Source organism: Conger conger, chromosome 4 (assembly GCF_963514075.1).
Source record: "Conger conger chromosome 4, fConCon1.1, whole genome shotgun sequence".
In the NCBI taxonomy this organism is placed as follows: Eukaryota; Metazoa; Chordata; class Actinopteri; order Anguilliformes; family Congridae; genus Conger; species Conger conger.
The window spans coordinates 68,977,754-68,998,428 of record NC_083763.1 but is presented as its reverse complement, the minus strand read 5'-3'; the positions used below and the strand labels follow the sequence as shown (position 1 = coordinate 68,998,428).

The 20,675-nt window shown below is 42.9% G+C and overlaps 1 protein-coding gene across 3 annotated transcripts; it reads left to right on the top strand.

The window, feature by feature from the left end:
* The first annotated feature begins 817 nt into the window (after positions 1 to 817).
* On the top strand, positions 818 to 20,092 carry LOC133126790 (protein SSXT-like). 3 transcript variants are annotated; one of them, XM_061239168.1, is made up of 12 exons: positions 818 to 1,206; positions 2,515 to 2,591; positions 3,245 to 3,329; positions 6,899 to 7,052; positions 10,230 to 10,454; positions 10,725 to 10,892; positions 11,708 to 11,785; positions 12,858 to 12,950; positions 14,751 to 14,876; positions 16,696 to 16,826; positions 17,300 to 17,362; positions 18,252 to 20,092. In XM_061239168.1, the coding sequence occupies exons 1-11, from the start codon at positions 1,138 to 1,140 to the stop codon at positions 17,315 to 17,317; spliced, it is 1,224 nt and encodes a 407-aa protein (XP_061095152.1). In that variant the 5' UTR covers positions 818 to 1,137; the 3' UTR covers positions 17,318 to 17,362; positions 18,252 to 20,092. The 3 variants fall into 3 exon arrangements, with proteins under 3 accessions (XP_061095152.1, XP_061095151.1, XP_061095153.1); XM_061239167.1 differs by lacking the exon at positions 17,300 to 17,362; XM_061239169.1 differs by lacking the exons at positions 12,858 to 12,950; positions 17,300 to 17,362.
* The last annotated feature ends 583 nt before the right edge of the window (positions 20,093 to 20,675 follow it).

Genomic DNA, 20,675 nt, shown 5'->3' with positions numbered 1-20,675 from the left:
TCCTACCCGTTTAATTGTGCAGGTTGACTCTCCAAGTACGCCTGCGTATGACCCGTGAACTGGGGCGATACCAAATTGTATAAGCGGTGGGTGTCGTTTACGTAAGAGTGAAAATCGGTAATATTGAATGGTGTCTGTTGAATAACACAGCTTTTGCTACATGTTTTTACGATTTCTTTAGACGTGTAACTTTATTATTTAGAATAAAGGCCAGTTTCTCATTGGCCTTTTATTCGTGTTAATTCGGTGCCTAAACGTTTAACCAATATCACAGTTGCGAGACTGAAGTTTTCCCAAATGTATGGGGACTTCAAAAAAGTTAATCACAGATTGTGGATATGATTGTTCTAAAATGATTTGACTGGATCATTGGTCTCGGATAATAAATAAATAAAAGTAAACAGAGACAGCATCCATTGCATTCAGCTCAGCTTTTCAATGAAACCTTAATTAACAGTTAAGTTGAATACATGTAATTAATATAGTGAGCTGTTTTCAATATATTTAATGTTAACATTTGTATTATTATGTTTTTGATATGATTTTACCAGCAACTTAATATATTTATTTTAAATGAAAGTCATTATTACAAAGGGTGAATTGTCATGAAAGATGCTGATTTTTTTGTAAACACACACACATACACTGCTCTCCTTGTGCTCCTTTTTCCTGTGCGGGCTTTACATTGTGTCAGAAGTAGACTGGAAACACAGCACTGGTATCACAACTTTATTTGACAGACGGTTCAGACGCCCCCATATGAGAACATTCCATTCGCCTATTTTCTCTTGTGGCACTGTCTCGTCTCTAGCTTGAGCTCAAGAGCAAATCATTCCGCGCAGGGGAAGTACGAAAGTACTATTATCAGTAAAACAGAGAAAGACAAACGTACAATCACATGCTTTGGTAACTAAATTAAATTTTAAGCAAGGCAAACACAGAAGCACTTTGTTACAAAGTCTAAATTATGGAATGTTTCGGTCATGTTCTTTTGAATTTTGTTGCCACCTCCCCTTGCGTGGAACGTTACATTGCAGAAATACATCCCATTCTGTACTGTGTGGTCTGAGCTAAGCTAACTAAATTTTGTCATTTTGGACTACATTTTCACTTCTTGTCTTGCTCGGGATAATCACCATGTCGGTGGCTTTCGCGGCTCACAGACAACGGGGAAAGGGTGATATAACACCCGCGGCTATACAGAAGGTAATTAATTTACGCTAAATCAGAACAGCGCAAGGCGGTTAGCAAGCGAGTTGGTAGCTTGAGCTACGATGCGAAGTCGCTGCAGGAGAATGGAAGAGACAGCTAGGCTAACCAGCTAGCTGGCTGATTTGTTTACAATGATCCTAGCTTTAATAGTCGGCTGGACTAAACCGCGGTGAAAATAAATTCCACGTGTCCTACTGAATGGGTGTGCACTCAAAGAAGTGGGAAGATATGGAAATAATCTTAAAATGATTTCTTGTGTGGATGTTTGTTTTCAGTCATTGCTAGCTTGCTAGTGAAAGAATGGAGGCCTAGCTCGACACTGGACGCTGTTTATTTGCCTTTGTGTGAACTGTAGGTAGTCGAGACAGTAACGGCTCATATTGGCGTAGTTGTGCGTTTATCATACATACTATATTGAGGTTCTGTTTGTTACACTTTTTATACCCGAAACTAATTGACATGTTAGATGAAGCAATTGAAAAGGCCTGAGCCGCTATATTATTATTGTAGCTGTCTCGAAGTGAACAGCTTTTAGTACTGTCGTGTCTAGCAAAACCGACATGTTTCACGGTTTAAATTGACCACCTAAATAGTAATTGTTTTTAGTGGTAAAAATGAAAAGAAACACATGGCTGAGAGGGTAATTGCTCAAGGACTAGGCTTGTTCGCTTTCTGGATTTTTAGATGTTTAAGTGTTTGAACCCGACACAGTTATGAAGGATATTTGTACTTCTTGTCCACATGCAGACTTCATAATGCATGTTTTTTTGGGCATTGACAGGGTTTATGCTCCAAAGCAAGTAAATAACTTCAACACTTCAAGTAATTCCACAGGCATTACATATGAGCACATTGTATTTATAGTGTTCATTCAGAATTATAAATAGTTAAATAAATATCAGTTATAATATCATCCTGATATTTTATTTGAGCGCTGCGGTCTCAGGTTGCATGGGCCATAATAAATATTTCCGACCAAAAATCATTAAATAAAATATTTGAATAATCAGGTAATACATACTACCTTTAGAAACATAACATGGCTGCCTAAGCTGCTTCAGAGTTCCTTGAATGGGTATTATCTTGTTGTAGGCAATACACACCCTAATGCCCCCATACCTGCCATTGTCAATAGAAACTTCTGTATATATCTAAAATATCCCTCACTGTAATTGAGAAAAAATAAATGATTAAACAAAGCACAGAAAGTGAACTCTCTCCGTGCATTCATAGCTTTCTTACATGAATAGCCTATTTTGAGTTTGATTTATCCTTCACTCACAAATTAATTTATCTTTTCAGCTGCTAGATGAGAACAACCAGTTAATACAGTGCATAATGGACTTCCAAAGTAAAGGAAAAACTGCAGAATGTTCACAGTAAGTAATGTTTATTTAACCTTTATTTACTGTATACCCCGTTTTTATACCCTGTAAGGGACAGACAGACATATGCTCACGCACATCACTGTTGGACCTGAATGTGTGACTATAAAAACATGAACTGTCATGTAACAGATTATAGTCTATGAAAACAGCTTAGTGATGAAATTGGGTTTTATTTTTTGTTAGGCATGATAGCCAATTAGTCTACACCTCAAAACTAAGTTATAAGTATGCACTAAAATCCTCTAGCCTTGGTGATTATACTGAACACCTGTGTATGAATTAGGCATACTATATCTCAGCAAATGCTGTAGCACTACAAAGGCAAAGGTGATTACCACTGATTTTATTTTATAAATACTATCCATGTAGAAAATCAGTAAAAATCTATACCTAATTAATGTGTTTCTTCTGTATCTATACTGTGAAGGTGAATGGCTTGCTTTCTTTTAATTTCTACATTGTTTTCTATTTCAAGCTTTGAAATCTAAGGAAGCACATCTCATTTACAGTTTACTAAAGGGGGCCTTGTTGTGGGGGGGGGGGGGGGGATGTATAAATGAAATAAAATATTCAGGGACCAGAAAGACAAGGGTGTTTACAAATCTGTTTCTCAGTTTTTAAAATCAGCCTGCTTGACTCCACAGGTATCAGCAGATGCTCCACAGAAATTTGGTGTACCTGGCCACGATAGCGGACTCCAACCAAAACATGCAGTCGCTGCTTCCTGCCGTGAGTGCCTGTGAACCTGAGGCGTGACCTTGAGCTTCTCCTCCGCACACGTTCTTTTTCTGTTCATTTCCTCAGCCCAGCACAGCGGAAAACACACAGACACAGACGGCTGCAGACGTGCACACATATATACAGACACACACATACACACACACGGCTGGAAATGTCTCACAGACATACACACATATACACACACAGAGACATACATACATACAGGTATGCACACACGCTGTTTATTTCACTTTAATGTCTCCTCCACGCACGTTCTTCTTCCCTTCATTTCCTCAGCCTGGCACAGCAGAAAACACAGACACAGACACACACACAGACATGGCTGCAAACGTCTCGCAGACGTACACACATATATACAGACACACGCATACATACAAACACATACAGATGCACACATACAGGTATGCACACAGGCTGTTTATTTCACTTTAATGTCTCCCCCTTTCAGCGGTGAGAAAGAACGCGCCCGGGGACGTGTCTGTGTCAGCGTTCGTATTGATCTGCTTCCAGCCTCACCTGCCTGCTAGCCGGCTCTGATTTTCATCACCGCCAAGCACAAGGAAATCTACATTCCCCCTGCCCTTTTTCGTTTGTGCTGTGTCGTGCATAAACTGTAGAATGCTATGCTCTAATTTGTAAAAAGAAAACTAATGCTACATTTTAATTAACTTTCTCTGGCGTAGTACTGCAGTGTAAGCAAGGAAAGGGAAGAAAAAAAAAAACAGCACATCCAAACAGCAATGCAGGTGTAGCACAGAATCACAACATAGGAGAAGGTAATAAAAAACAAACACGGCATTAGTAGCTCCCCAATAACGAAACATATTTCTTAAATACACCAGAACATGACCCACGTCCAATAAAAAACCCAGCACATTGAACATGCTGTGTTTCCTTTTTTAAATAAACTCTTAAGGCTGCGTTATAGTCCAGCGACAGAATATCGCTGCATCCAGTAACGTGGATGTCCATGGTGGCTGCTACATTTGGTGTATACTCTGGGTGGCCCGAGTGCGTTTATACATTTTTAAAAGGACAATGACCACCGTCGAGCGACAATATAAAGTTCATGAATGTTTCGCAATTTATAGTCCGTCGCTGGACTATACATTGACCTTTAGTTATTTCAAAGCTGGTGACATTAAAATGAATGTTTTAAAGTAACTTTAATCAATAACTTTTCTTGATTAAAAAAAGCTCTGCTTTCCCCTGTTTCATTTGGAGTGGAAGCATTCATTCCTCTGGATGCTAATCCCATATTGGTGCACTGTGCCCAGGCTCATCCATAGTCACAAGAATGTAGAGAGTCAGGCCAAACGGCAAGTCAGGCGCTCAACACGGTCTCTGTTGTTCCTGCATCCCACACAGCTGTTGTCGTGACACGGCCAGCCCGGAGAACACTGAGCCTGCGTTTGAATTTGCCGTGGTAATTGAGGCTGTGTACATGCGCGTAGGCCGGCAGAGCAGCAGGGAGCTGGGCTTGTGATCGCAGGTTGTGCTTTTGATTCCATCCTAGGTGGAGCGCTGTCGTTCGTACCCCCGGAGCGGTGCTCTTAACAACCCAAATCACTTCAGTGATATATCCAGCTATATCCAGTTGGATTATATGTAAAGAGTGTAATCTGTCTAATTTGCTCTGGATAAGAGCATCTGCTAAACGCTGAAATTAAGTGTGATGTAGCACAGGGAATGGGGAATATAGGCGGCATGAGTGTCTTGAGCACTATGAGTAATGTAAGGATTCATTGGGGACATGTTTTTAAAATGCCGAAGGATCCCAATGTCTGGGGCAGAGATTATGGCACTGTTTGGGCTTTGATGTGCAGCAGCTGTTCTCTGTATAATTTGGTTTTGTTCTCAGAATTGGCCACCGAAGAGCTCAGTTAGCAAGTGAGCCTTCATGGAAGTAAGGGATCATCAAGTCAGCATGTTTATATCTGGAGTGAAAATGGTCCTAAACTGCTGACCGGACAGGGAATTTAAGTGTAACTAGTAAACTAGTAAACTTGCATTTGAGCTTTGGATTTTGTAGTTTATAAAGCGTCATTCCTATTGTAGATGTTGCTCTGGATGAGAGTGTCATCCAGAGTCTCCTAGTTTTCTCCCTCAAAGAATTTCAATTTGAGGTAAATTAGTGGTTTGGAAAGGCAATTTAGGGGAAGATTATGTGATTCACTGGAACAGCTTGTACCGTACCCAAAAAAAAAAAAAAAAGGCAGAATTTGATGTGCATATGCACATTTGAATGATATCATACTGTACGCACGCTGTTTCGCTATTTTCATGCATGGCACTGCCCACTCAACAACAGCAGATCTGAAAGTGATCCCTGCCACAGTGCCACCTCAAAGAATGAAAACGGAATAATCTGAGCGTGCACTCATCGATGCAGATGAGTTCCGCGTCTCTTCTACCTCTCATGTTCGGCATCAGGGAAGATTCCAGAAAGCCAGCGCGTAACGTAAACCCCTCCACTGAAATGGAAGGGGAGAATAGAGAACAGAAAGAGCCCCAGGGCAAGGGGAGCAGAATTCGGCTATCTGAGGGTTGTGTGGGATGGGACGGGACGTCTGCTGCTTTTGTCCCGCTCCTGACATCATGCCGTGGAAGGTCCTTGTCACAGTCACGGCTTGTGCCCCGGGGGCCTGTGGGTAGACTCTCCGCTCCGTGCTTCGGGATTACAGAAGAGCAGTTATTCAGATTCACTCGTGGAGGTAGATGCGATTTGTTTCCCCCATAGCTTCACACGATGTGTGGGAGGCAGAGAGAGAGAGAGAGCAGCTTTCCCCTCCAATAATGTGGCGGGTTTGTGAATGGCGTTTGGAGGGTGCGAATCGGTACCGGGGGGATTTGGAGCGCTCTGTCACCAGCTGATAAGAAATGGCAGGAACAGGATTTCTTTACTGAGTTCAAGTTCTGCTCTCTCTCTTTCTGTTGGGTTTTTTTTTCTCCGGGTTCAGTAGTTACTGGGCTTCTTCACTTGAGGACCACGGTTGCCACTTTTGCGGGGCCCTGTCCCAAAACCAGGGGCCAAAACTGGGCTTTGTTACTGAAGCTCACTTGGTGAGACATTGCTCTCTGGTGTCTGTGGTTGGCTCAGTGTAGACCTTTGTACAACATTGTGGCACAAAATCTGCTCTTCCGTGGCTTCAAAACACTTTTCACTAGCACAGGAAATTCACTTTGTCCATAAAAAAAAAAAGAAAAGAAAAAAAAGAAGTATTTATGCAGTATATTCCCCACACTCACTCGTGAACTCCCCACTCCACGGCCTGTCTCCATGGTAGCGGTGCTTTTCGCGACTGTGCTGGGGCAAGAAAGCCCTGGCGTGCTGCGATGCAGGTCCCCTCATGTCTCAGTCCACTTCTTCTCCACAGAAAGAGAAATACACACACACACACGCACAAAGAGACACACACACACTCCTCAGCCTCACTCGGTTCTCTCCCCTTCTTTCCTCATTGCCGGTTTGTTTTTTGTTGTGGTCCATGTGGTATGTAAGCAGGCCAGGGTAATGGTGGGCCCTCTGTAACGGCGCTGTGTTGTGCCCCCTGCAGCCTCCCACACAGAGCATGACCATGGGCCCGGGCGGGCTGAGTCAGAGCGGGCCCCCCCAGCCCCCACACGGCCACAGCATGCCCTCTGAGGGGATGGTCAGTGCCGGGCCCCCCGCCCCCCACATGCAGAGCCAGATGAACGGACAGATGCCCGGTAAGAGCACACCTCCCCACCCATGTCTCTCAGCAGGGTCGCCTAGCAACCTGCTTACACTGCATGACCCCAGGGAATCTGCGCCACTGGTGACATAACTGTTTTTTTTTTTGTTTTTTTTTTTTCTTCCATCCGTTTCTGTTTGGGAGCTTCGCCGTCTCTCCCTTTGTCTGTCTTTGTGTCTGTGTGTATGTGTGTGTGCGTGTGCCTGCTGGCGCATGTGCGATAGACGCCGAATGTGTCTGTGCCTGCTGCATCTCACCGAGTGCTGCGCTAGCTTCTCTGCACGCTACCCCCGGGCTCCGGCTTTCCGCCGAAATGCAGCGTTCCTGCGCAGAGCGAGAAAACCGGCTGGAACCGGTCTGCGCCCGCGCTCACTGTGCGGCCGGCTCCCGAGTTCGTTTGGCGTGGACGCAACGCGTCCTTGAGATAATGAATATTCATCCGCCTCCCTCTCCGCTGCCTAAAAATATCAGAGGGCATCAGCGCCGCTGAGAGTGGATGGCAAAGCGCCGTGTCGCTGTGTCCGCGGTTTCCGCGCCAGCGAACCGCCAGCCTGCAGAACTGCCCGTCAGAGCGGCCATCTTCTGTCACTCCCGTCCCACAAGCCCCTTCCACAGGCTCTTTATTATAATCTAATTACCCTGCCTTCGACTCGCGCTGTAGCGCACAGCTGGCCTCCGATATCATTTATACAGTAAATACAAACATGACAAGTTTCTAAGCCTTCTAAACCGTTACGGTTTCATTTAATTAGGCCATGATTGCTGTCGTTTAGAGGTATAGTCATTACAACTGTACACTGTAGTGAGTTTCTTGAGCCAAAGCATTACAATTAGTGGAATGATGATGCGTATCTAATGATTTTGGAAGGGGGCATACGCACGGTGCACTTTGAATAGGCCGTAGAGCAGGATGGGGAATGGGTCTGCTCCCACTTCTCTCATTTCTCCCGTCACACTGCGGGTGCGTGAAGCTAAATGTATCGATAAAGCTGATGAATCCCAAATAACTGTTTTTGAGTCCCTATGTGAGGAGTTTTACTGTTGTCTCATTAATGAGAACCTGCATTGGTGTGTTAATTAGTGGAAATTAGTGGGCAGTTGGTGGAAATATAAACCTGCATACTCATTGACTCCAGGAGTGGAGTTGCCCATCAAATGTTTTAAAGGAAAGCCTTTATGTATGATGTTTTAAACTGATCCATAACCCACTTGGGTGCTTTTACTGGTAGACATAGCTTGTTACATTTGCCCTTTTGTTAGATGTTTTTTTTATTTTTATAATCCAGTTAGTCCATTTGAACTGTGCTTCAGGGCGTTGAATGAAAATGTGCCAGACTGTTAGCATGCCATCCAAACAGTGCTGGAGATGATGGGAGTGTTGATGGAAATTGTTTGGGTAAATGGAAAAGGCGTGTGTTTAAAGTTTAAAGAGCCCCATGAAGCATGGAAAGCGGCTGGGATGAACTTAGCCTTTATCTGTAGTCTCAGACAGGCAGTTTACTGTACAGGCAGGCTGGAACCTGCTGTCTGTTACTCCGACTGTCTGTCCTCTGTCTCTCCTGGCTCATGAAGTGTATTCAGATCACACACCAGGACCACGGTACAGTCTTAATGGCATGATTGATTCAGTTTGTCCTTGACTGATTGAGTAGAGAGATGCAATGTTGTTTTTTTTTTCTTCTACTTTGCATGCAATGTTTTTTTTAAGACACAATAATCATCCTGTTTTGAATTAGTGGACTGGTGAACCAAGTGTATTGTCAAATAGTTTTGTCCCAACAAAAAATTAATGATATACAGTCAGGTCCATAAATATTGGGACATCGACACAATTCTCCTCTTTTTGGCTCTATACACCACCACAATGGATTTGAAATGAAATGAACAAGATATGCTTTAACTGCAGACTTTCAGCGTTAATTTGAGGGTATTTACATCCAAATCAGGTGAACGGTGTAGGAATTACAAGTTTCTATATGTGCCTCCCACTTTTTGACTGTATACTACTACTAATAATAATTGCACTGAGTGGACTATATATAGCGCTTTTATCCAACACGCTTTACAATGCCTCTCATTCACACACTCACCAACAGTGATAGGCTGCCAGCTTGTGAGGAGCAATTGGGGGTTAGGTGTCTTGCTCAGGGACACTTCTACATGCCCTGGGCGGGGATCGAACCGACGACCGTCCGACTGCTGGACTAACGCTCTTCCCTCCTGAGTTAATGCTAAACTAAAATAGAATCCTCCCCAATAAGATGCAAAAACCTGAAGGAGAGGATGGCTAGTAAAGAAGCAGAGCTTTCTTGCCTAAATGGATAAGGGGTGGCTCTTGGGGATGAAATATGCATGGGCTGCAGCACTCATGCAGGAGAGGAAACTTGCGGGGTTGGGGGCCGTGGGGTGGGGTGAGAGGGCTTCTGAAGGTACAGCCCAAGTCCATGGGCAGGAGTGTGCCACAGTCCCCCACACGCCAGACACCACTCACTGGCTCCCACACACTATATTTTAATTGTAATGTATTCCCATTGGCTGGGTTTGATGAAAATGGCTGAGATAATGAGCTGCTGGTGTCCCATTAAGGGCCCTGTCTGAAGGAATGCTGATGGCTGGCAGGCTGCTGAAGGAGGTTTAGGCTCTGGAGCAGAGCAGATCAGCCAGGCTTTTCTCACCAAAGCCCCATAGTTTTTGGAATTAAAAACATGTCGGCCATTTGTGGTCACCACATTGGAATAAGAAAGTTAAGAGTTCATCTAAACACATAATAGATAAAATGTGCATAATTACAGTGCCCTCCATAATGTTTGGGACTACATTTGCATTTTATTTCAATTGTAATTCAGTTCATTAATTGAGGGAAAACATTATGCATAGTCTAGTTCTAAATTTAAATTTGAAACTCCACACAATACTCAGTTTAGTCCAGGACTAAGTTTAATCTGTTTGTGAAACTAGCCCTGTTTTATTATTTCATGAATTGAATTTCCGTTAGCTAGTTGAATTGGGAATTGAGGTGATGTTGCCCCCAGCCCAGGGTGTGAAATTCATGACATGACCCATCCCAACAACAAAAAAAAAAGAACTGATTTCTGGGACATGCATTTGCAGGCAGTTTCCATGCGGGAGCTCTGAAACTCAATGGGGTAAGGACTCTGTTTTCCATTCCTAGGGCCCAACCACATGCCCATGCAGGGTCCTGGGCCCAACCAGCCCCCCAACATGCAGGCCAGCGGTATGAACGTGCCCCCCAGCAGCCACGGCTCCATGGGCGGGTACAGCCATGCTGTGCCCTCCTCCCAGGGCATGCCCGCCCAGGGCCAGATGAACATGACGCAGGGCCAGCCCATGGGCAGCTACGGCCCACGGCCCAACATGAACATGCAGGCCAGCCAAGGTACTGTCCGCCCATCTCTTTGCTGGATATTCACAGTTAGGGGAATGTCAACGTACGTTCCTTCTGTACAGTTCGAAAGCAGTGTCCCACCTCGTATCCGAACCTGCTCCCTAACCACCACAGCTTATGTACATATTATGTTCTAAATGTGAAATCATGTGTGACCCATTTTTGCTTTGCTTTGTTTATTTGATATTACTTTGACCTGTTTCTGGGCACACTATGGCAGTCTGTGCTGTGGGAAAGTCACATTGGTTCTGTGTTTCTCAGGTCCCATGATGCACCAGCAGGCCCCCGCCCAGCCATACAGCCTGCCCCCGGGAGGGGCGCAGCACTACCAGGGCCAGCAGAACCCCATGGGCATGATGGGACAGGTCAGCCAGGGGAATCACGTGATGGGACAGCGGCCCATGCCTCCCTACAGACCCCCACAGCAAGGTAAAGCCAGACATGGGCCTCCTGGAGCTCTGCTCTCCTCTCCTTACCTTCTCCTCTTCTCTCTTCTTTTCCTCTCCTCTCCTTTCCTCTGCTCCCTGCTTCCTTACCTCTGTTTTGGGTTGACTGTATCTCAGGCTCGTCATTACAGAGTGCACACAGAGCCCGTTCAGTCTCACTCTCTCGTAACGCATCGTCCGGGCCCAGGGGGCTAATTACATCTCAAGCCCGCACCACACAGCATAGGTCAGGGGCTTTGCCTGGCCTATTACACCTGACCTATGGCTCTTTGTGCATATCAGTTAAATGCATGTCTCTGCGAGTGGTAATAACCCGTGCCTCTAACACCCCTGGGAGGACCCGTGTGTCTCTCGGCTTGTCCACAGTAAAGTCTCTGCCGAACGGCTCACGTCTGACACTTAGCCAACATCCAGCAAGACCAGTTCTGTGCTAAATAAGATCCAGCTGGACACATGTGGACTGACCTCTCCTCTCTCCCTCTCTACATGAATGTGTTTGTGTGTGCGTATGTACCCATGTCTGTCAATATATGCGTCTCCTTTTATGTGTTTGCACATGTTCCTTGTCTGCATCTATATGTGCGTATACCTTCGTATCTGTCCATGTCTGTCTGCATGTGTGTGTGTCCATATTCCTGTCCTGTATGTGTATATATCCATACATGTATGTATGTGTCTATCCATACATATGTGTGTGTGTATGTGCATCTATCCATATATATATGTCTGTCTGTGTGTGTGTGTGTGTGTGTGTGTGTGTGTGTGTGTGTGTGTGTGTACCTGTGTGTGCGTATGCAGGACCCCCTCAGCAGTACCCAGGACAGGAAGACTACTACGGGGAACAGTATAGCCACGGAGGACAAGGAGCACCAGAAGGTGGGAATCCAGAACAGTGCCCTGATGGTAACCTGTCCATTCAGATCCATTCACTCAGTGGAAAGACCCCGTGATCCTAAATGCCATACACATAGAGAATGTCCAGAAACTCATCTTGTCGATATCCTCCAGAACGATTGAATTGATTGACTACACACATTGAATGCAAGTGCACATATTTCAGTTAGCATGTACACTGCTTGAAGTTTAACCGTTAAAGTTAAAGATATTGCAAATACATGTATGTATTTGTGTTTAATGACATGCTCTTGGAAACTAACTGTGAAATGAGTCATACTAGTTAATCTGTTAGTGTTGCTTTTCTGTACAGTTCATTCTACTGAGTTTAGTTAATACACAAGTACCCTTCAAACTGTTCTTGCCTTAATTTTGTCCAGCATGTTCAACAGCATGATTTGAAGCCTTGGTTAACCACAATCCATACAGGACACCGATACGTACCACCTATGTGGTTTTCCCCCTCCCCCTCAACCATTAGACTAGAGTGTTCTTTGCTTGCCATGCTGGCCGTAGATTTCAGAACTTCATGGATTCAAGAATTCTTTTGTTACATTTACCTTTTACTGCACCTTGAAACGTCACTATTTTCATTGAAAGAGTGATCAAGTCGAAAGGAAGTCCTTCCACACATTACACCTGTTTATTAACAGATCTAAAATAATAAAGTGATCAGAAGGCTTTCTAGAAGATCATATTGTTACATCTGATGGAGAAGCTAAGGAGCAAGACCTTTTTTTAAATCTTTTTCAAAACCTTTCAGGAAGAACTGTTCAGTGCTGCTTTACCAATCTTAACGAAGACAATCAAAGTGCTACTACAGCTTTCAAAATGACTACTTAGAGCAGTGTTGGTGATAACATGCACACATTGATATCTATTTTTTGTATTTGGATACATTACAGATCATGTATATGTTAATGTATACATTGTTGTTTTCTTTGACAAGTACGTTTTTCCCCCTCTCCTTCATTGAATTTTATCTTTAATACGTTTTTGTTTTTTAGCCGAGAACATTAACATTTCTCCTTATCTTCTTGTCAAATTGATGTAGGTCATAATGATTACGGTTTTCAACAACCATCGTTTCCTGAACAGGGCTACGATAGGCCTTATGAGGATTCCTCACAACATTACTACGAAGGAGGTATCTATATACCTTCCCACAATTATCCACATACAGGACAGCTTCTTCCCAACAGAGGCAGGACACCAAAGCGAAACACACCACTACATAAAAACCACTTTTTGCCATTTTATTTTTAATTACCCACTTGTTTTTTTACGCTAGCAGGTCTCTTACAGAACACAACTAAATCTCACATCAAACCTAACAGCACTTTTTCTTTTTGCTCTGCCATGCTTACAGTAGAAATTTGTAACATTTCTAACTGATAATCAGTATCTAAGCTTAAACTTCCCCAGAGGACCATGAGCATTAACAGCTGAACACAGAAGTATTTCTGCTGGTCTTTGTGAGGCACAGTGGAAGCAGCTTGCTGAATATGTGTAGCTAGTTTGTCTTCACTGTTTAAGTCTTTTTACTTGTTTACATTTTAATGTTTAAAGCTGTACATTGTATTTTTCACATTTATTTCACACATTTTATTTCCCCCCGTTTTGTATTGTCTTTTTTTTCCCCCCAATACTATGGTTGTTAAAAATTACAGTGGGGTACAAAAATTTGGGCACATCTGGCTTAAATGTTTGTTACAATGAATCTGTACGTGATCGAAAGCAAACCTGAACATGAGACCATTCTGCAGATTTTAAAGCAAGATTACTTCTAATTTACAGTTTATAAATGGAATATAGTTTTATAAATATCAATATAAAAAAGGAAAATAGCCCTGTATAAAAGTTTGGGATTACTCTTTGTTGCTAAGGCCCAGACTCAGGTGATTTACTCGTCAGGTGAATATAATTCCAGGTCTGAATTTTATAACTTTTTGGCCACCACCAAAGGTATGTTTGGAGAAAAATGGGTGAAGCCTTTGTAGAGAAGCACACCTTGCCAGCTGTTAAGCATGGAGGTGGATCCATTATGTTTTGGGGTTGTGTGGCAGCTGGGGGCACATTAAATATTGTGCTAGTGGAAAGGAGAATGGATTCCACCAAATATCAAGAAATTCTAGAGGCTAATGTTTGACGGTCAGTCCAGACATTGAAGTTGAAGTGAGGTTGGGTATTCAAGACAATGATCGTAAGCGTACCTCAAAATCAAAAATGAAGTACCTCCAGGAAAGATGGATGAAGGTTTTTGAATGGTCACCACGGTCCCAAGACTTGAATATTATTGAAAATATATCTCAAACATGCCATACATGCAAGGAGGCCAAAAAATATTTATGAGCTAGCTGTCTTTTGCAGAGTTACAATGTACTAACTGACAGGTTTCCCACTTTTGCACAGGGCCTTTTCCCTTTTTTTATTATTTTGAAACTAATAAATTAAAATAAAAGGCAATCTTGCTTTAAAATCTGAAGAAATGTCATGTCATGTTTAACAGTATAGCACTTAGATATCAGGTTCACTTCTGTTCACTTGGATATTCATTGTAAAAGGCTTTTTGTCCAGGGGCGGCCACATTTCTGCACACCACTATTTGTAATGCTTGTCAGCAGGGATGCTATTAAAAAAATATATATATTAAAGTAAATGCTATAGTTCATAAAATAACAAGGCTTTTTTCTGTCTCTGGTGCCTATGAGACCATTTTTCTTTTTTGTTGTGTTTTTTGGTTTGTTACTTTTGTTTGTTTTTATTTTTTGATTGTCTTTAGTAGTTGCTGTCTGTTGTTACTGTCGATGTTGTTTGTAACGTGACCCATAAGAGCAAACCGTTGTTGTGTGCGTCTGGATTCATTCATACTCAGACAGGCGTGGTCGTGACTGTGCCGTCCTCACCTCCACCTGTGTGTCTCCCCCGACCCTCCCCCTCCCCACAGGTAATTCCCAGTATGCACAGCAGCAGGAGGCCTACCAGCAAGGCCCCCCCCAGGCACAGGGATACCCCCCACAGCAACAGCAGTATCCAGGGCAACAGGGCTACCCCGGGCAACAGCAGGGATACGGTGGGCACTCCAACATTGTTTAACTCCAGGCGTTTATTCGCTGCATCTTATCTGACTGCCGGCTTGCTACCTGCTGAGGTAGTGATGTCAGGTAATGATGGCATGAGCTGGCTGGTCTGTTTGGCTGAAAGGGGTTTTGTTCATACCGGACCTTGGTGAAATATGTAGCTGTTTTGGATACAAGTACTTTTCTAAGCTTTACTGAGCTTGTCTTGGTGTATTGGAACCTATGAAAGACTCACAGAAAGCACAAACTCCACCTTCTGGTCCTCTTGGTTAGCTCAATTGCACCAGGCAAGATCAGTCGAGCACAGAAATGTATTTGAATTACATATTTGACCTAGGTCTGGTTTGTGTAGGGTAGCTACGGCCTGTTGGGTTATAGTGTGAATGCTAGACACAATGCTTAAGTTGATCTTGGCATACTGTGGCATTGTTTAAAAGATTGGAGAAAACGACTCCAAAAAACAGCAGATTTTACAGAATACATTTAAAAAATAAGTGCTATACAGTGAGAACAGACGGTGGCTAATTTAAACTGAACTGCTAATATCTGTTGTCTCAGTTCTCCATTTGTTCTATTTGAAAGTATATTTATCGCATCTTAGTCATTAAAAATGTTCTGATAATTCCCACCCAGCATGGATTATTCAGTATGGATGTGTGGCAGTAAACCTGGTGAAATTGTGTATCCATGGGAACAGCGGGAGGGCTGGCTAAATGTACTTGTCAGGTGTACTACACAGTTACCTGTCTGTTTCCGTGGAGAGGCTGTGGCTCCTGGAAGAGATTTTTTTTTTTTTGCGGGAAGAGAAGCACGATGCTTTGGCGATACATGGAGAAATGATTGCGGCAGGTCACTGCAGGACGAAGATAGGATTTCACTTTTTAAAAAGATGAGGGCCGGTTGATGGGTAGCGCCTCAGGCGCAGACTGAGTGGGACTCATCTAGTTTTTTTAATCCTGTCAGCCTCCCTCACAACCAGCCCCTGGCCCTTCACATCTCAGTAATTAGGGCTGTAGGAGCGGAGACTACTGTGGAATCAGCACCATCTGTGTGTGTGTGTGGAGAGTGTATGATGTGTGTGTCTGATGTGTGTGTGTGTGCTTGTGGTGTGTGTGTGTGTGTGTGTGTGTGCGTGCACCAGGAATACCCACAAGGTTAAAGTATACATTCTGTTTTTCTGCGCCGTTCCTCATGATCTTGTGTTGGTTGGAGGAGGGAGTGGGAGATGAGTAATTGCTTGGGTATGGAGTAAAGTGCAGGTGTCTGTGTGAGCGTAAGTAAGGCTCTGTCCTGCTTTTAATGAACACCCAAAGGCAGCCCCTCACGCTTTCTCCGCACTGCTGAGCCCAGCCAGCTTGTCTCTGTGGAGCTGAGTTTAACAGAGCAGAGAGCGGTGTCAGGACCAGACACTGTCCCACAGTGCACCTGGGCACAAAGTAACTGCGTGAGTGTACACTGTCTGAAACAACTGCAGCTGGCATGAGTTTAGTTAGTGCCTCCATACCATTTTTAATGTCTACAAACTCACAGCTGCATTTGACTGTACTGTGTACTTTTTTATTATTATTCCAAGCCTGTGTTCTAAAACTCTATTGCTTTAAATTACCTGTAGTGATTGTTACATTAGCATTATTATGTTCAATTAAGAACATTCTAATCGCATATTTGGGATCTCACACCTTAAAGGGTTCATACTCTTGACTGGCAGATGGGGGGCTCTTCCCTTCAGTAACTCTCATTCACCCTTCTTGTATCCTCATGTTTATCCTTTCCCCTCTCTCTTCTTCGCTCCTCTCTCTTATTCTCTCTCAGGTCCCTCCCAGGCCGGGCCAGGGCAGTACCCTAACTACCCCCAGGGCCAGGGGCAGCAGTATGCGGGCTACAGGCCGCCCCAGCCTGGGCCCCCCCAGGGCCAACAGCAGCGGTCCTATGGCTACGACCAGGTATGAAAGGGCAGTCGGGGGAAGAGCCTGCATACATGAAGGGCAGTGATATGTGTGCTTAGAAAAGCTTTGTTTGCCTGCCTTTCCAAGTTAACTGTTGAGGACGGTACCGCAGGCTTTAGAGCTAGCGCATCCATCAGCCGTAGGGCATCCGTCGGGTGACCCAGTGTCCCAGTACAGCGGTCCCATGTGTTGTGCATGCAGTCGGCCTAGGTCTCCATTTTAGAATGCACTGTTATTTAAATAGAGCGAGAACAGCCTGCAGTCAGGGTCACACAAAAGGAGGTCATGTGACCAGGAGGGCCCCGAGAGGACACGCCCAGCGTGGGCTTCCGGACTCTTGGGGCCTCCCATAGCGTCAGCTGAAGTGCTCGCGGTTGATACCAGGGAAGAAGAACGTGTTGTCCTGTTGCTCAGTGTGGTCCTTAGCTGAGCCACAGCTGCCCTTTGATATCTTTATTTCTGAAATTCAGGCTCTCATGAGGAAATAAGGACCGCTTATTACACCCCCCTGACTAGATCTGTAAGACGTGAAGGTAATGGTTACTGTCGCAAGACACCGAATTCAAATCTAGTCATCTTATGCTAGATTTCCTTTGTTCTTTTTATTTCATTTCCCCCCTTGTGTTTCTGTTTTTCCTCTCTATTTTACAGTGTTTTGTAATCAGGGGTCGAAATAAAAAAGGGTCCTCAAAGAGAATGAGAGGAATAGAGGTTCTGAACAGGGAAAAAACCTCAACATACTCATGTTTTGCCACAAAGACACAACACATTCCCACATTTTACAAATTTTGTCTAGCAATTGAAAAGCACTAATTCTGTGCATTTCACTTTAGTTCTGTTGTACTTACATTTTTAACAAACTGTGAGCAAAATAATGTGTATAACCTATTTTTTTATCCAGTGCAATTTACAGCATATATTATTACTGCAGAACAATTGCTTTGAATTTAGAATGTTTTTATTTTTTTTTATTTTTTGTAGCTTGCGAAACTACCCGAAATAATCTGCTTTCGACCCCTGTTTAGAAATATACATGTAAAACGCTGAAGTTTGCCGAGTGTTTTAGAAAATGGCATTGTGAACAGCAAGTTTACAAGTCAGACAAACTGAGTTACTCCTACAGTCATCTGACATATTTGAAACAAGATCACTTCCATTTTTCATGTGTAGATTTCTCTTGCATAGTGCCATGCTGCCATCTGCTGGAGTGTTTCAGTATTGCTGTATTGGTATTGGCGTAATTTTAACATTGAATCAGACTGGCTCGGTTTTACATCGACGACATCAACATGCCATTCCGGATATTCCTATAAGCATCTTGCTTTTTGTTTAAAAGAAAGGAAATGCTCTTTTAAGATGGTTTTTGATGATGAGTAGCCCACATGTGAAAACTTTTCCCCCTCCCCCTTTCCTCCTTTACAGAGTCAGTATGGAAATTACCAGCAGTGAGGTACAAAGGTTCCATTCCATGTGCAAAGTATCCAAACCACCACGGACTGCCCTCAGGGCTGGAGTCACTCCAGTAATGAGAATCACTCATTTGCCCTTTTCTCTTCTGTTTTTGCAAAATGGCTGCTGGTGATCATCTTATTTTGACCATATAATTAAGACTGGGTTCCCCCACCCCCGCTCTCACTTACTCGCACGCACGCACACACACACACTGCATATATGAAGACCTCTGTTTTCTGAATTCTGCCTTCTTATTTGGCCAGGGCTCAGGTACAGGAGAACATAGAGGGTTGAATGGTTGTCACAGTCACCCGAGTGAGGCAAGTCTTGAGCCTGTTGTTTTCTGTATTCAATATTTTGTAAAATGAAATTGATATGATCTCACCCTCCCGCCACTTCAGATTCGTAAAGTATATTTTGGTTTTTGACTCTGTTTGGACCCTTAACTGTAAGTGATGCCTTAAACCTATAACATCACAAATAAATAAATAATTAAAACATAATATTAATATCTGAAGATGTGTCCCAAAGACCAAACAGCCTTATGTGGCATCCGTTTTGCAGTTCATTTTTCGTTTTAGGAAACAGTGACCCTTCTAACCATAGTGCAATGATTATTTTGTTGTTTTTATAAAGCAATAAGGCAATGGAGAGGAATGTGGGGTCTTATGAAACATTACATTCGGTAAGATGGTCATTAATATAAAGGTCAGAAATATTAATGGATGTATAAATGTATTTTTATGCTTTTAGGTAGAAACTAACTTGTAAAGATTAGATATTGTCTTTTTTGGTTTTTTTGTTATCTCATTTGTTTTCCCATTCCCAAAAAGAGCCATTTTGAGCTGTGACCTTTGTTTTTTTCCTGTGTAATCCTTTTATTTGTATGGGGTTTTTTGTTTGTTTTTTGTTTAGACTGTACGCTCAATAACTGCAATGGCTTATATGATGTGAATTATTGCAGGGGTAGGAAAGCCATACGTTTTATGGTTGTACATATACAAATGCTCAAAGAGATGGAGAATTCATTCAGTTGCTAAAAAGCTAAAGGTTGCTAATATAATGTAGAGTAGTGATGTTGAGAAGCTGGGGACTGTTTTTGGAACCCACAGCTGGCTCCAGACGGTGCTGTTTTTATTAATTTCCTGACCGGAGCAACAGCACTGTCATATCGTTTTGGATTTATTGCTTTTTTCAGTGATCATTATTCCATTCACTCTGTCCTTGTAAACCTTTTGAGTTCAGTGAAAACTGATCTGCAGACACATTTTGTAAGTTTCTGGACGAAAAGATTGCCTACCATCAAGTTTTTGTTCTGACTGCACTGCAAAACACTTTAACAAAGAACAAGTTATTAATTCACTCTGATTACAAAACGTAAATATGAATTATGTAGAACCCCATCCAAAATTAAACGGTGTCATTTCAGACCTGTCTACAAGTAAATACTCAGAAAAGGAACCATTATGAATGAAAAGCTCTGTAGTGTTTTGCAGACTATTATAGTCCTTGTGTTGGCTTGAACAATAACACTTATTTATATCTATTCAGCACAGTGCATACATGGTGAGATCCTAAGAATGGTTTTAAGTTCTTTTCTTTTTTTTTTTTGAGTGAACCAGAATGGTTTGTTCCTAGATGTACAGTTTGATCTAAAATATTGAGAAATAATTATTCTGTTGTATCCAAGACCACCAGCTCTTATAGGTACCATGCCAACGTCCGCCACTGTGTTTTGCGTTACAATGTAAAGCTGTATGTCACTGGATTTTAGTATAAAGAAGTCAAATAAATTATTGTGATTTTTCATACACCCGTTGTCTTTTTGATGGTGACAATGGGAGGAAACGAAAGGATTTTTCCCTAGTGTAGGTAAGAGACTAATCCTTAAATGGCCCATAGCAAAAGGTATCCCCATTTGCATGCTGGTAGTAATTCATATTGCAAATACTTAAGTTACATGTCATTTGTATGTGTACACACAGAAGTGTGTCCTGCTGCTTTTCAGGGTACCACTACATCATCTATGGGCAATTTCACAAATTGTTTATGATAGAATTTAATTGGGAAGTAGATCGACAAACAATGCATTTCAGATTCGTCACATCCATAACGCTGGTATTTCCTCATAGAAATAATATTAATTAATAATATTAATATTTTCAAAATTTGCTTTTTTATGTTCAGCCAAGCCTCCTACATTACATGGTTATCAAACTTTCTGCTTGGGCTGTAGTACTCGAGTCGGGTCTCGGTCACTTTTTGGAAGTCTTGCACTTGTCTCGGTCTCGTGCCTTTGGACTCGGAATTGTCTTGGTCTCCTCTATTGAGAACGGGTCAAGTTGTTCCTGGCTGCTGATTCGGATTCAGTTGCACAGAACGTTGCCTGATTCT

Coding starts and splice junctions, on each gene's coding strand:
- LOC133126790 (XM_061239167.1), top strand. CDS start 1,138: ATGTCGGTGGCTTTCGCGGCTCACAGACAACGGGGAAAGGGTGATATA. Junction 1,207..2,514: donor CACCCGCGGCTATACAGAAG/GTAATTAATTTA, acceptor TTATCTTTTCAG/CTGCTAGATGAGAACAACCA. Junction 11,786..12,857: donor AGGACAAGGAGCACCAGAAG/GTGGGAATCCAG, acceptor AAATTGATGTAG/GTCATAATGATTACGGTTTT.